This window comes from Etheostoma spectabile, unplaced genomic scaffold (genome assembly GCF_008692095.1).
Source record: "Etheostoma spectabile isolate EspeVRDwgs_2016 unplaced genomic scaffold, UIUC_Espe_1.0 scaffold00000485, whole genome shotgun sequence".
NCBI lineage: Eukaryota > Metazoa > Chordata > Actinopteri > Perciformes > Percidae > Etheostoma > Etheostoma spectabile.
In genome coordinates, this window is record NW_022602606.1 from 15196 (window position 1) to 30559 (window position 15364).

At 40.4% G+C, this 15364-nt stretch overlaps 1 protein-coding gene across 1 annotated transcript; it reads right to left on the minus strand.

Moving 5' to 3' along the window:
* Positions 1 to 614: 614 nt before the first annotated feature.
* Positions 615 to 2959, minus strand: LOC116674508 (seipin). The gene has a single exon (XM_032506943.1). The coding sequence runs from the start codon at positions 2881 to 2883 to the stop codon at positions 1708 to 1710; it is 1176 nt and encodes a 391-aa protein (XP_032362834.1). The 5' UTR covers positions 2884 to 2959; the 3' UTR covers positions 615 to 1707.
* Positions 2960 to 15364: the final 12405 nt, after the last annotated feature.

Consider the following 15364-nt stretch of genomic DNA (forward strand, 5'->3'; position numbering starts at 1 on the left):
AATTGATTATTTACACATCAAAATATCTTGTGTGAAAATGGCCTATCAAGTCAACAGGAAGTCATTCCTGGAGGAATTTCTCTTCTCCATCAAGTTGACTGAGTGAGTGTTAGTTTACTGTATCTGTGGTGCCGCATTGCCTGCTGGGATTGATTGTCATTGCTCCTCTCCTCTAGGTGGGGGTACTGTAGGACAAACAACACAGATTTCAATTTTCTTTTAGCACTACTGTCTGTTTATTTAATTTATCAACACCTAGCCTACTAATATAACTTCAGGGGCATCAGGGATATTTCCAATAACAGAATCCAAGATGACACATCATGAGTACATCACATTCAATATCTCTTATACAGAATCCTCCATCAATACAACTTGCAATTACTCTACATAAAGGTCCTGAAACCCTAAGCTCCCCTAAAGTGTAGGTTAAATACATCAAAGATTCCTGCATCACCCTTTAACTTTTACACCAGTATTTAAAACACTGTCTCCCGTTTCTTTCTTATAAACTTCATTAATGTTAAATTCAAACAGACATGTTGCTTAATAGAACCGTCAAAAATGTCTTGGTGTTTTGTTGTTATAAAATCACAATGAATAAAATATCTCCAACATTAAATTGCTGTGTTTAAACTGCACTGTAACAGACAATGATTACAAAGTAAGATGGTGCTGATGGAAGGAACACCAAGTTTGTATAAGCGTTGAAGCTTGAAGTTAATATGCCATGGCTTGTAAATCAGCCATTAAACTGGGAAAGAACGTCACTATTAGCAAGATGAAAAGGAATAATGAATGCAACGTATTCCTTATGTCCCTCAGGCTAGATTCGTGTTGGGCACATTTTCCAAATCTAATTGCTCTGGCAGAGCCTCTGTAAAAAAAGAATCACAAGGCTTGTTTGAGTGTTTCCTCTAAAAGGGTGTGAAACATTCTAGAAAATCAATAAACCGACTTTTAATTTGATTTCAAGTCCGTGGCAAATACATTAAATACCAGAATCATGTGTTCTGATGTTTGAACAAGTAATCAAGAGAGTCACTGTCTGCTTGTGTGATCCTGGGAGGATGGGCCTTTTCCACAGCAGACACATCGACCTGCCACCGTAGGAAAAGCCCAGGTGTAAACACACATCAGTGACGGCTGAATTCATTTAGCTGCTTTGATTTCAGCCTCCTGGTATTGTGCTTGCTGGCTCACTGTCACTTTAACTGGGACACATAAATACAACAGAGACATCCTCAGTGCTATTAATAACAAATGTGTTTTTCCCAAGATGAGAAGCTAAACGTCCGCTCTGTAAAAGGCCCAGGGTGAGGATGTGTGCACCAGCTGTTGAAAGCTGGTCATGTTGTGAGAAAATGCCACCTTGCAGGCATTGAAGCAAAATACATGGGCAGGTTCAACTTACTGACTTTAAAAGGGAGTTTTAAAACTGATGGTAATGCCAAACTTTGCTAGGCAATACTGTTAGACAAGCCAGAGCTGAAATGTAATATATCTTGCTATAGGCATCATCAAAACATAAGACTGTAGACAATAAGCAGACAGAAATGAGAAACGGTCAAAGTTATAATCAGGTAAACTGTTTTTAACAACATACAATAAGTGTTAGCTAAAACAGGTATAATATTCACATGCATCTGTATTAGGTTGACTCAAACAGTGGGTTTGCTGGAGTCAATCAACATCTGCCACATCATATTAAACTGCTGGTGCTTTGACTGTGTGCAGCGGCGTAGTTCCCAGGCTCCTCCACGGTCCAGATCTCTGTCGGAGGAATGTCTCACCCTGGGGGGGCAGCTGGCCTCCATCCACCACGTCTGAGCCGTCTTTCTCCTCATGAGAGCGGTCATGAGACCCTTTCTCTTTAGGATCTGGCACATCAGCCCCAGAAGCATCTGGGATTTCTGAGGGCTTCTTTGATGGCGGCTCCGTCACCATGACATTTCCCTGGAAACCAGATGTATCAGTGCCAGATCCAACCTCTGGAGCACCAAGTTCCTTCTGCCAGTTTTCTTTCTCTGTGCATTTCCGAGCCTCCTCTCTCCTCTGTTGGTTGAAGGTATCATCTCCCGATACCTGGGGAGGCCGGATCCCCCCCCCCCATATGAACTGCAGGTAGCTGAACAGCACAATGACACTGAGGAAGGCAAAGTTGGTGGCTATGGCGATCCCTGCAGATGTCAAGGGGAAGTTGTACAGAACATACCGTATACCAGTGAAGAAAGCATGGATACGGAGTTGAGATGAGTAGATCTGCACTCGTTTGGACTGGATCTCAATGACTGCACCAACAAGGGGTTGATAAGCATTTGTCTTGTAGTCTGAGAAGAGCTCAACCTCTATGAGCTGCTTTTGCTCAGCCGTCCCAGTCAGAAAGAAAGGAGAGAACAGTAAAGTTCTCAGGCTGTGCAGAATGCTGGAGCGGTAATGCAATGTTGTAGATCGACCAACTGATGACAGAATCTTTCCACCCTTGGTGTAACAAGACATCTTGACCATGAACATACCCAGGCGTTCATTCACTGGAGACTCGGGCATCTCTAACTCCAGAGACACTCGATAAGGCTGACCGTAAGACATCACTAGGTCCCTCTCGTTCTTCATGAAAGAGATGTTTGCCGTGGGGAATGAACAGAGTGCTGACTCTGAAGCATCACAATCAGACGTGTAGTAGAAGTGCACAGGGTTGGAGAAGCTCACAGTGGGCATGTACGAGTAATAGAAGCTTCCATAGAGAAAGACGGACACCAAAAGCAGCAGAACCAGGACAATTAACAGGATGGCAGCCTGAAATAGATTCCGCCGGGCTCTGAGGAGAGTCACAGCTGCTACATCTTGGAGCCAGTGTAGAACCGGGCCCATTGTGGCCCCCATGGTGTCTGATCCAGACCTTCTTCTGGCACTGGTTTGGGCAGTTGTTCCTCCTTTGAGCCCTTTCGACTTCTGCCTGTTGGGTCCTTATGTTCACTCGTCAATGGGAGGCTCCCCTCCCAAACTGTAGAATTGCTTATCTTCACCCTCCCATGACTAGTCTCTTCAACTAAGGTTACATATCGCCGCTGTCAGGAGAAAACCTTGTATGTACTGTTCAACAAACTGCTGGACACACACGCTCACACAACAATGTTGAGAAATTCTTCCAGGAATGACTTCCTTTGATTATTTTTTCAAATAAAGTATTAGGCCTACTGTGTTTTATGTGTTAAACATGACAGACACGTTTATATGAATGTATCAATTGGGTGTCAGCACAACCCTACATGTGTCATATTGGATCTGAGGAGCAGGACAGAGGATGGAAACACACAGGTCAGTGTACCAATATGCTGCAGGAGAGGTTCAACTCCCAACCTCAGCATCACTGCTGCAGAATGTCTTGTGAGTACCGCACACTGACCGATTAGCGCCACTGGAGCTTAAAAAAACCCGCAATCCAATACAATCCAACTTTATTTGTTAAGTACTTTAAAACAACCAAAGTTGACCAAAGAGCTGAGCACAAAAATACAAAAAGAAACATAACATTATAACACAAGTAAAAATAATACCTGCACAATAAAAACAATAAATAATTAGATGCAGTAAAGGAAGTCGACATCTTACTAGGTGTCAAAGGCCACAGAGCAAGGTGGGGTTCAAGACGTGATTTAACAGAGACGAGACCGCATGAGACGGGATGGATGACATGGGACGCTCCAGGCTGCAGCCCTATACTCTTGATTTAACATGCAGAGGCAGATCATTCCACAATTTTGGAACCGACACCACAAAGGCACGGTCCCCTCTGAGCTTCCAATATTTGATTGCAATATTTATCAGGTCTACCTCTACACAATGCAAGTACTGAGTAGGATTTCAAAATGTTGGAAGATTTCACATTTTGGATTAAAATTCGAAACAGACAGGAGTGTATGATAAGTCTTTTACAGAATCAAACCAGCAGCAACAGTGGTGATCACAGGTTATTCATAAGGACACGGAGCTCCAGTGGTCCAATCAGACCGTGTGTGGTACTTCTAGGACAGTACACTGTGGAGCAATGCTGAGGTTGGGAGTTCAAGCCTCACCTGGACCATATTGTTACACTAACCAATGTGTTCACATCACCTGTCCTGCTGGTCAGGTGTTAGCTTGTTAGCTCTGGACTGAACCAGTTGATGAGATTGTAATCTTTCAGTGTTTACCTCTTGGTTTGGGTTCATTTCACCCCCACCCAGTAAGATGTGACAGTGAACCAACTTTTTTTGTCTTTTAGCTTATTTTGAACATGTTATAAACAAAGAAGATCATGTACACTTCAGTAACAAACAAACAAAATCCTCTGCTAAAATGATTTGAGGATTCAACATGTTTAAAAAGGAGCAGGAAGAAGTTTTACAAAAAATAAATTCTGGTCCTACTCCCCTTTTCTGTTTTTTTTCTTCATTTCATTTCATTTCAGACCAGAAAGTAAAGCAGCAGTGATGAGCTGCTGTAACATGTTGGAACATTGTTGTTGAGTGTGTGTGTTGTCCCAGCAGTGTGTTGAACAGTAGAAGGAGTGGAAAAAGACTGGGTCCCGCTGGATTACTCAGGCTGGACTACAGCGTCTATTCACAGGCAAGATCCCACTACTGAGCGGCACGGGGGCTTTGACCTGCTCCGTCTCCGACCTGGGCCGGTGCACCCCTCCTTAGACAACCTGGTGGTCCCGGGCTCCCCCAGGAACACCATATGGATACCGAACTTAGTGCGGACACCCGATCGGCATAGTCCACTGCAGCTCAGAGCTCCTGAGCTCAAACGATCCGCCAGCCTCAGCCTCCAAGTAGCATGGATTACAGGCGCGCGCCACCGCACCCGGCGAGAGAGCGCTTCATTCATAGAGGCTTTGGGCTTTCACAGACGTGACGTCATCAGGGAGCGCTCCAGCGGCATCTGGCGACGAGAATAAAACCTGCAGCTGCAGTTGAAGGCTGATCCACATCTGTAGGCTACCGTATTATTTGCTTTTACCCATGCTTGGCAGCTGCTCAACTCAGAAGGCCCCTGTCATGTACTGGATTAGATAGGTCACACTCTAATAAACTAGAAGAAGAATAAACGAAAAAGCTCCATGTGGTGATTCAATTCAGAATGCACCTACCACCACTGAATCTTATTCAGTATTAAGATAGGCACACAACAGTCACCTTATAAGGTACTCAGATTTATTTATAAAGTTTCAAATTCCATGTAGCCTACATCCATTGCATTGCTGCACTACTAGATGTTGAGAATGTCCCCTTTCTGTCCAGAAATAATAATTCTGCCTCCTCAAGTAAACTGGACTGGTCAAAACTGAGTAAAGAGGTGGTAGCTGGTTACTCTTTGCAAACAGAAAGTCTTTTAAATCATATTGCTCTGCCTCGTGAGGCCCTAATGTGCTCACATATGAATTGTAAGGATGTGCTACATGTTGATAAACTCTGTGCCATGTATGATGATATTGTGAAATGTCTCAATGTTTCCAGTGAATTTGTTTCCAAAAGTAAATGTAAGGTATTAGCATCAGACCTGGGTGGAATGAGTTTTGTGGCAGCAGTATGCTGAGGCAAGAGAGGCCTTTAGACTCTGGTCTGAGGCAGGTAGACCTGGACATGGGGTACTGCTAGATATGGAAAAAGGACAAATGCTAGAGTTAAGTATGCACTCGGTTTTATTAAGAAAAATGAAAACACAATGAGAGCAGACTCGCTAGCCAGAAAGCTACAGAACAACCAATAAAACATCCTTACCGGCTGATACTGAAGGTATTAGTAGCCCAGAAAATATAGCTGAGCTTTGGTGGGAGCACTACCGTGACCTTTTTAACTGTGTTAAAAGTAACCCAGTTAGACTTAATCATGAACATATTGTTCTCTCAGCAGATATGATAGTTAGGGCAGCTGATATTCATAATGCCATCAATACGTTGGAGAAGAACAAAGCCTATGGACTGTATGGACTGCATTGCTGCAGAACATCTAAAATATGCCAGTCAGAAGCTCTGTCCCTTGCTCTCCATGTGTTTTAAGGGTTGTCTTGTTCATGGTGTCCTGCCAAATTCTAATATGTCTGTAATGTTACTGCCTGTGCTTAAAGACAAGGCTGATAAGCTCAACAGTGTTGACAATTATCAACCTATTACATTAGCCAGTATCTTGTCTAAAGCAGTGGACAGAACACTGTTAACAAAGCTAGAAATGTATGTCCTTACTTCTGACAATCAGTTTGGGTTCAAAAGAAAGCGTGGAGCTGACCTGTATATGCTCTTAAGAGGTTGTGTCCAGCTACACAGGTCCCAAATATTCTGTATTCTTATGTTTTACTGATGCAACAAAGGCATTTGATAGAATTAATCGTGAACGATTGTTTTTAAAATTGCTTGAGAGAGGTGCCCCTAAATTTTTAGTTAGAATTTTAGTGTTTTGTATGCCCATCAAACATTTCAGGTTCAATGGGACAATGTTGTGTCTGCTCCATGCTGTGTTAGTGCGGCAAGGAGGTATTTTGTCTCCTATTTTAATTAATGTTTATATGGAGGAATTATCAAATCAGTCTTTCTTGTGGGCAACACTATTGTTGATCATCCTATGTATGCAGAGGATCTGGTCCTGCTCTGTGCGTATAGTGCTGGGCTGCAGCAGATGCTGACGGTGTGTTCTCAGTATGGCCTTGATTATTACATAAAGTACAACGCTAAGAAAGCCACATAATGTTAGAAGCGATGAAGGCAGAAAATCAGATTTTCCAACCTTTTGTTTGTCAGATAGTCCTCTTGCTGTGTGTGAGGAAACTAAATATTTAGGTCATGTCGTATCCAATGACTGGCCGATGACAAAGACCTCTACCAACAGCGATGTCAAATTTATTCTCCAGCTAACGTGCTTACAAGGAGGCTTTCTATGCACTCTGACTCTGTGAAGGGCTCTTTGTTTAGGACCTACATCCCACCGCTATATACTGCTATATTGTGGTCAAATTAAAAGCAAAAAGTATTCAGAGGCTCTAGGTAGCATACGATGATGCAATGAGGCTGCTGCTTGGTGTCCCTAGGTGGCATAGTGCCAGTCAGCTGTTTGTGTCCACTAGAGTGACGACCTGTGAGACACTCTTAAGACAACTGATGTTTAGTTTTATGTGTCGTCTGGACAAGTCAGAGAACCTTATAATTGAAGCCTTAGGTTGAATCCCATTTCTCCATCTTACCCCTACAGCTTACCCCTTACCCCTAGCCCTTGAAACCAAGTGGTAAGGGCTAGGGGTGAAAACATACCCCTATGAAATGGGACACCACTTGGTTACATCACCATACAGTGTTGATCACAAACTTCCAAGATGCCGTCTGTAAGTCTGTCTATGTCAATTGCGTGGGTTTTGACAACAGCGTCATTTGCATTTATATATTTTTATATTTTATTGTTATTTTATGTTCACTTTGGTGGTGCAGAGGCAGATGTTCTTATCTGTGTAGTACTTAGGTCCGTTTGCAATACATATGTGTGTACACACACATGGTGTGTGTATATCTGTTTCAGTTATCACCGTTTTGAATGTCATTGATGTTCAGAAAAACATTTTGAAACAAAAATCTGTTATTATTGCCCGATAAATTAAATATAACAGGCAAAAACATACATACATACATAAAATATATTATATTACAGAACCATTATCAACTGTTAGAACCATAACTTACATGTCACTCACATAAAAGACACTAAAATGTGTAAAACTAAAAAGAGACACACAAGACTACAAACAAGTAAACAACAGCTGTTCTGATATTCCAGACCAGTCTGATGCCTGATGGCCAATAACCCTTCCTTCACATTTCTTTCATCAGTGGCCCCTATCATAACCAACAACAATATACAAGTGCATGAACAGGAATCAGTTACAAGTGATTACAATAATACAGTACCAATGCTATAATGAATGGGTACAACATGAACACAGGATTTAAGAAACTTAATACGGTAGCCTACAGATGTGGATCAGCCTTCAACTGCAGCTGCAGGTTTTATTCTCGTCAACAGATGCCGCTGGAGCGCTCCCTGATGACGTCACGCCTGTGAAAGCCCAAAGCCTTTATGAATGAAGAGCTCTCTCGCCGGGTGCGGTGGCGCGCGCCTGTAATCCATGCTACTTGGAGGCTGAGGCTGGCGGATCGTTTGAGCTCAGGAGCTCTGAGCTGCAGTGGACTATGCCGATCGGGTGTCCGCACTAAGTTCGGTATCCATATGGTGCTCCTGGGGGAGCCTGGGACCACCAGGTGGTCTAAGGAGGGGTGCACCGGCCCAGGTCGGAGACGGAGCAGGTCAAAGCCCCCGTGCCGCTCAGTAGTGGGATCTTGCCTGTGAATAGACGCTGTAGTCCAGCCTGAGTAATCCAGCGGGACCCAGTCTTTTTCCACTCCTTCTACTGTTCAACATACTGCTGGGACAACACACACCTGAATAAATGTGAGTTAGGTAACGTTACCCGGAGGCTCCCGAAGGACAGGCACACATAACCTATCATCTTCGCCATCAAGAAGTCTTTTTTAGCGATAAAATGTCGCACATAAGAAAATATATATTATTGTAAATTTACATTAATGTTCTGTCTGGATAAATCTTCAGTTCTGCAACCATATATCGTATAAAGCACCAGGTTCAATATTGGATTGTCACAATGTGTGATATTTTCTCAAAAAAATCTAAATAGGCATACATTCTTTCAGCCTGTTGATGTACCTAACGAGCATGCTGTTGCAGGAGTTATTAACCACAGTTGTTGATGCTGTTACTCTGATGTCTTTCTTCCTCTTAGTTGTGTCTGCTAATCTATTTGAGGACCTTCTGTCAGCACATTAGTCTGTTTTAAGATGAGTCACATGTTACAATCTATATTCATAAACGCTGTTTATTACCAAAATGTACACTAAATAACTAAAAATGTGTTGTGTACATTACACATTGTGACAAAACCTGGACGTGTTTTTCCCCCTCGGAAACCTAGACTTGATATTTGAGTACTTTAAATAAACCTGTTAATTCACTCTTACATTGAATAAGTGTTTTTTTCCTTTGTAATTTGTGGTCATACTTTTGTTATGAATTTACAATAACCCTACACAGATTAAACAGCACCTAGTGCATTTTCAGTTACACTAGACTTAATTACAAATTCCATCAAATTACCAATGTCCTCTTGTAAGACTACATTAATGGATGTCCCTATAGTTACATCACAAAAAAACAAGAAACAAATGTAGCTCTAGAAAGACCTTTTATTGCACACTGAAATGGGCATTAACTTAAAAAATTACATAAACCAAAAACACTGTCAATATTTCTAAGATCATGTTGAAAATTGAACAAATAATGTTTTTCAACTTTTATAATCCAGTGTAAATTCCACACATAAAACATTACTGTGGGTTAGGGTAAAGGCAAACTTAACTGTCACAAGACATAAGAAGAAGAAGTAGTAGAATCTCTAGTGCCACATTGTTAATTCCAGTAGTAGCTGCAGGTCCTCCTTCATTCCTGGGACAAGGTTGACGCCCTCGACATCTCCCAGGTCATTCCCGCCACAGTGTAGGGAGTGGAAAAAGAAAAGGAGAAGGCTCTTCCACCGCACACCACCCTAGCCAAACCAATAGATGTAGACATCTTTAATGCCAAGTTCTTCCCCATGGTCTGTGCCTAGTTGTCTCCAGTGATCCAGACTGTTGCTGGATGGAAAACACATTGTAATAGTGGGAGAAGTATCATGTTTAAGCTACAGAGAAAAAGGATAAATGAACAGCACTCTTAATTAGACACAGTTACTTTAAAATGCATTATTACCTCAGCTTAGTTGTACACAACATGTCTGATAAAAGTTTAATATTGTACAATAGATAAAAAAGAAAAGTAACTATTACAATTGCTTTCTTCTGGGGCATTGGGTGGGTGAACATGCCATCGTGGCTCTCAGCACTCCTATTTCTGAAAGAAAGAGAAAGAATCATCAATTTCAATTTGAGCCCCTCATAATTAAATATCTATATGCACACTAGCATGTTACTGTACTTCATTAATTATTTAGGAGAATGAATAAACAACAGTCTATTGTTCTTTAGTGTAACTGTAACTTAGTTAAATGAGCTTATTTCTGCTAACATTAGCTCTTTACAGCATGTCAAGGCTAAATGCACCGACAATATACTGACATTATTTATGTAAAAATGCCTGCCCATATACAGTCTATGATTGTAACATATCATGCTCACACAGAGCTGTGGAGGGAAGGGTGCTTTAGGAGCCTTCACCCCACTCTGGGTGGTCTGCCAAAAACAATCTCAGAAGGACTGAGGTTACTGCTCGTTCTTACCCTCATTCATTCATGTACATTCATTTTTTTCTGCAAATGTTTTGACAGAACATCTACACATACCTACTTGTGATGGAAGTAAGATGGCTGTCAAAAGGTCATTGATCAGTTGATGATGCAAAATGGGCTTACAATCAAACAGAAAACAAACAAACTGTCTTTCTCCACTGGAACACTGAAAAAACGTTAAACACATCAACAACAGAAAAATACCCAGCGTCCCCTGGGATCCCCTTACAGAAGAATTTACCACAAACATTTGGGGCTCGAGCGTGGACCGCTGCTTTTGCTGCTCTGAGGTCCTGAACAACAAGTCATTCAACCGGTTTCCCTTATCACGTATCTTCTTGACAGAGAAAATAGGCGTGGGAAAAGTTGAACCAATGCACGGAATGATAACTCCTGCTTTCAAACGTGCGTAAAAGAAAATATTACGGTAGCCTACAGATGTGGGTCAGCCTTCAACTCTGCAGCTGCAAGTTTTATTCTCGTCGCCAGATTTTTTTTTCATTTTTTTTTTATGTGTATCTTTTTTTTTATTAACAACAAATAATACAAACATTCAGACAACGCAGATCAGAAAATTAAGAACAAATAAAGAATGAATTGCAACTTACATGAGAGTTGAAACAATATTGATAAAAAAAAGTACATGGTAAATAAGATTATGAAGTAGACAACAGTAAATAAAAAAAACATAAATAAATTAAAATAAGAGTGTGACAGATTTGCAAAGGTGTATAAAATTTAAAAACATAAGTATTTAGTTAAATAGATTGGGGTATATATCAAAGATAAATCTAGCTTTTTTATTATAATTAATCATAGATTCAATATATGTGTCAAATTCAATTTGGAAAATGTAAAACATGGTTTAGATTGGAAAATTTAGATTTGTGGATGTGAAACTTCCCTAATAAGATAAAGAGATTAACAATATTACAATATTTCTATCTTTATAATCAAATAGTGTAATAATGTGTTTCCCTTCCAGTATGATTGTTTTTAGACAGTATATAATTTTCTAAACTTTTCCAAAATGAGATACTAAAAGAACAACCATAAAAAAGATGAATTAACGATTCTTGTTCGGATTTACAAAAAGTACAACCTTTTCAATGGCATGATTTTGATATAAATAAGCTGGTAGGATATATATTGTGTAATATTCATATGTAATTCTCTTATTTTATTTGAGATGCAATATCTAAAGGAACAAGCCACGCCCTATGCCAGTTTTATTGTTAAAGTGAGAGTTCCAAAAAAATTCCCATGAGGTGTTACTTTTTTTAAATTTAGAAAACATTTTCTAATGTGTTTATTGGTACAATTCTTGCTCATAACATCCATACCATTTATATAAGAGTAAATTTAAAATCAGGGACTTCATTTTGTATTTTATAACTTTTTCATTAACTCTAATACGCCATTAGGATAGATTTGAAAACTGAATTATATTCTTTTAACGTTATGGGAATGACTTCTCTCTGAGAAAGGATTCATAGTTTAATAATCGTCTATTACAATCAAATAGATCCTTTATGAATATATACCTCTATCAATCCATTGTTGCAAATACAGTGACTTGTTCCTCTTAGTATGCATTTATTATCCACAAGATGGCGTTGTGTGGAGAAAAGTTATGAGAATGCACAGTCCATGCCAATAGAGCTTGTTGATACAAATTACACAGTTTTAAAGGCAATCTTGTAATATTGTAGTTACAATTCAACAAAAATTTCAGACCTCCTACATTATGAAACACGTTATTGGGAATAAAGTACCATAATGACTCTGGTGCTCTTAAACATTCCTTCACCATTTCACCTTGAGGTGTAATTTAAGTCCAAAAGTTCCAAAAGTTCAAATCCACCCTTCATCCTTAGAGCCAGAGAGCACTGCTTTTTTTAAATGGTGGTGTCTGTTTTTCCTACAAAATTGTAAAATAGTATTTATGTCTTTACAAGTTGAATCGTGGACATTGAAGAGAGGGGCAGGGTAGACAAATCTTGAAATCCCTTTCTCTTAGTCAAAAGAATCCTTCCTAAAATAGAAATGTCTCTTTGAAGCCACAAGTTCAGTATAGTTTTAGTCTTCTTCAATTTGGATGAAAATTAAGATGCTGACGTTCCATATAGTCTGTGCAAATATGAATACCTAAATATTTTATACATGTTTTAACAGGTATATCAAACATTTTTTCCCTCTTCAGTCTGATATAGACATAAAATTTCACATTTAGATTTGTTGAGTGTTAAACCCGAAGCAGCCGAGAATGGGTCAATTAGGAATATAGCATATGCAATCTGATGTTTGTCGCTTAAAAAGAGAGCTGTATCATCCGCTAGCTGAGTTACTCTAATCTCCTTACCAAAATAATAAACCTTTAATAATAGTATTATGTCGAATGTGTAATGACAATAATTCAACCACCAGCAGGAACAAGAACGGAGAAATAGGGCAGCCTTGGCGAACAGATCGCATTACAGGAATCTTTTTGTGGTGTTTTGATATATATCACAGAACTGTCGATATTTTTGTAAAACATTTCGACAGCAGATATAAAATTTGGTCCAAAACCAAAATCTTAAGTGCTTTGAATAAAAAATAGTTTCTACCGTATCAATGCTTTATAAAATCAAGAAATACTATTAATGCATCAGAATTGATGTTATCAGATAGTCCAGCAGGTCTAGAACAAGTCTTATATTGGAGCTAATGTGACGATTAGACATAAAAGCAGTCTGCGTTTCATTTATTATCTCATGAAGACCTCTTTTAACCGTTTTGGCAAAAATCAATGATACCATTTTATAGTCAATATTTAAGAGTATAACAGGTCTCCAGTTTTCTATCATAAGTGATCTTTTTCAGGTTTAGGGAGAAGACATACTAAGCCTTGCTTCATACTTGTGGACATTTCCTTTTTTAGAGTGCATTCTTTAAATAGATCAATTAGAGGATTTTCATAATTTCCCCAAAAATGTAATAAATTCAACTGAAAGCCCGTCGTTACCAGGAGATTTTTCTCGTCGCCAGATGCCGTTGGAGCGCGCTCCCTGATGACGTCACGTCTGTGAAAACCCAAACCACTATGAATGAAGCGCTCTCTCGCCGGGTGCGGTGGCGCGCGCCTGTAATCCATGCTACTTGGAGGCTGAGGCTGGCGGATCGTTTGAGCTCAGGAGCTCTGAGCTGCAGTGGACTATGCCCATCGGGTGTCCGCACTAAGTTCGGTATCCATATGGTGCTCCTGGGGAGCCCGGACCACCAGGTGGTCTAAGGAGGGTGCACCGGCCCAGGTCGGAGACGGAGCAGTCAAAGCCCCCGTGCCGCTCAGTAGTGGGATCTTGCCTGTGAATAGACGCTGTAGTCCACCTGAGTAATCCCGCGGACCCAGTCTTTTTCCACTCCTTCTACTGTTCAACACACTGCTGGGACAACACACACACTCAACAACAATGTTCCAACATGTTACAGCAGCTCATCACTGCTGCTTTACTCTCTGGTCTGAAATGAAATGAAATGAAGAAAAAAACAGAAAAGGGAGTAGGACCAGAATTTATTTTTTGTAAAACTTCTTCCTGCTCCTTTTTAAACATGTTGAATCCTCAAATCATTTTAGCAGAGCATTATGTTTGTTACTGAAGTGTAGGCTACATGTTCTTCTTTGTTTATAACATGTTCAAATAGCTAAAAGACAAAAAAGTTGGTTCACTGCCCCTCTTACTGGGTGGGGGTGAAATGAACCCAAACCAAGAGGTAAACACTGAAAGATTACAATCTCATCAACTGGTTCAGTCCAGAGCTAACAAGCTAACACCTGACCAGCAGGACAGGTGATGTGAACACATTGGTTAGTGTAACAATATGGTCCAGGTGAGGCTTGAACTCCCAACCTCAGCATTGCTCCACAGTGTACTGTCCTAGAAGTACCACACACGGTCTGATTGGACCACTGGAGCTCCGTGTCCTTATGAATAACCTGTGATCACCACTGTTGCTGCTGGTTTGATTCTGTATAGACTTATCATACACTCCTGTCTGTCTCGAATTTAATCCAAAATGTGAAATCTTCCAACATTTTCAAATCCTACTCAGTACTTGCATTGTGTAGAGGTGGACCTGATAAATATTGCAATCAAATATTGGAAGCTCAGAGGGGGCCGTGCCTTTGTGGTGTCGGTTCCAAAATTGTGGAATGATCTGCCTCTGCATGTTAAATCAAGAGTATAGGGCTGCAGCCTGGAGCGTCCCATGTCATCCATCCCGTCTCATGTGATCTCGTCTCTGTTAAATCACGTCTTGAACCCCACCTTGCTCTGTGGCCTTTGACACCTAGTAAGATGTCGACTTCCTTTACTGCATCTAATTTTTATTGTTTTTATTGTGCAGGTATTATTTTTTACTTGTGTTATAATGTTATGTTTCTTTTTGTATTTTTGTGCTCAGCTCTTTGGTCACTTTGGTTGTTTTAAAGTACTTAACAATAAAGTTGGATTGTATTGGATTGCGGGTTTTTTTAAGCTCCAGTGGCGCTAATCGTCAGTGTGCGGTACTCACAAGACATTCTGCAGCAGTGATGCTGAGGTTGGGAGTTGAACCTCTCCTGCAGCATATTGGTACACTGACCTGTGTTTTCCATCCTCTGTCCTGCTCCTCAGATCCAATATGACACATGTAGGTTGTGCTGACACCCAATTGATACATTCATATAAACGTGTCTGTCATGTTTAACACAAAACACAGTAGGCCTAATACTTTATTTGAAAAAATAATCAAAGGAAGTCATTCCTGGAAGAATTTCTCAACATTGTTGTGTGAGCGTGTGTGTTGTTCCAGCAGTTTGTTGAACAGTACATACAGGTTTTCTCCTGACAGCGGCGATATGTAACCTTAGTTGAAGAGACTAGTCATGGGAGGGTGAAGATAAGCAATTCTACAGTTTGGGAGGGGAGCCTCCCCTTGACGAGTGAACATAAGGACCCAACAG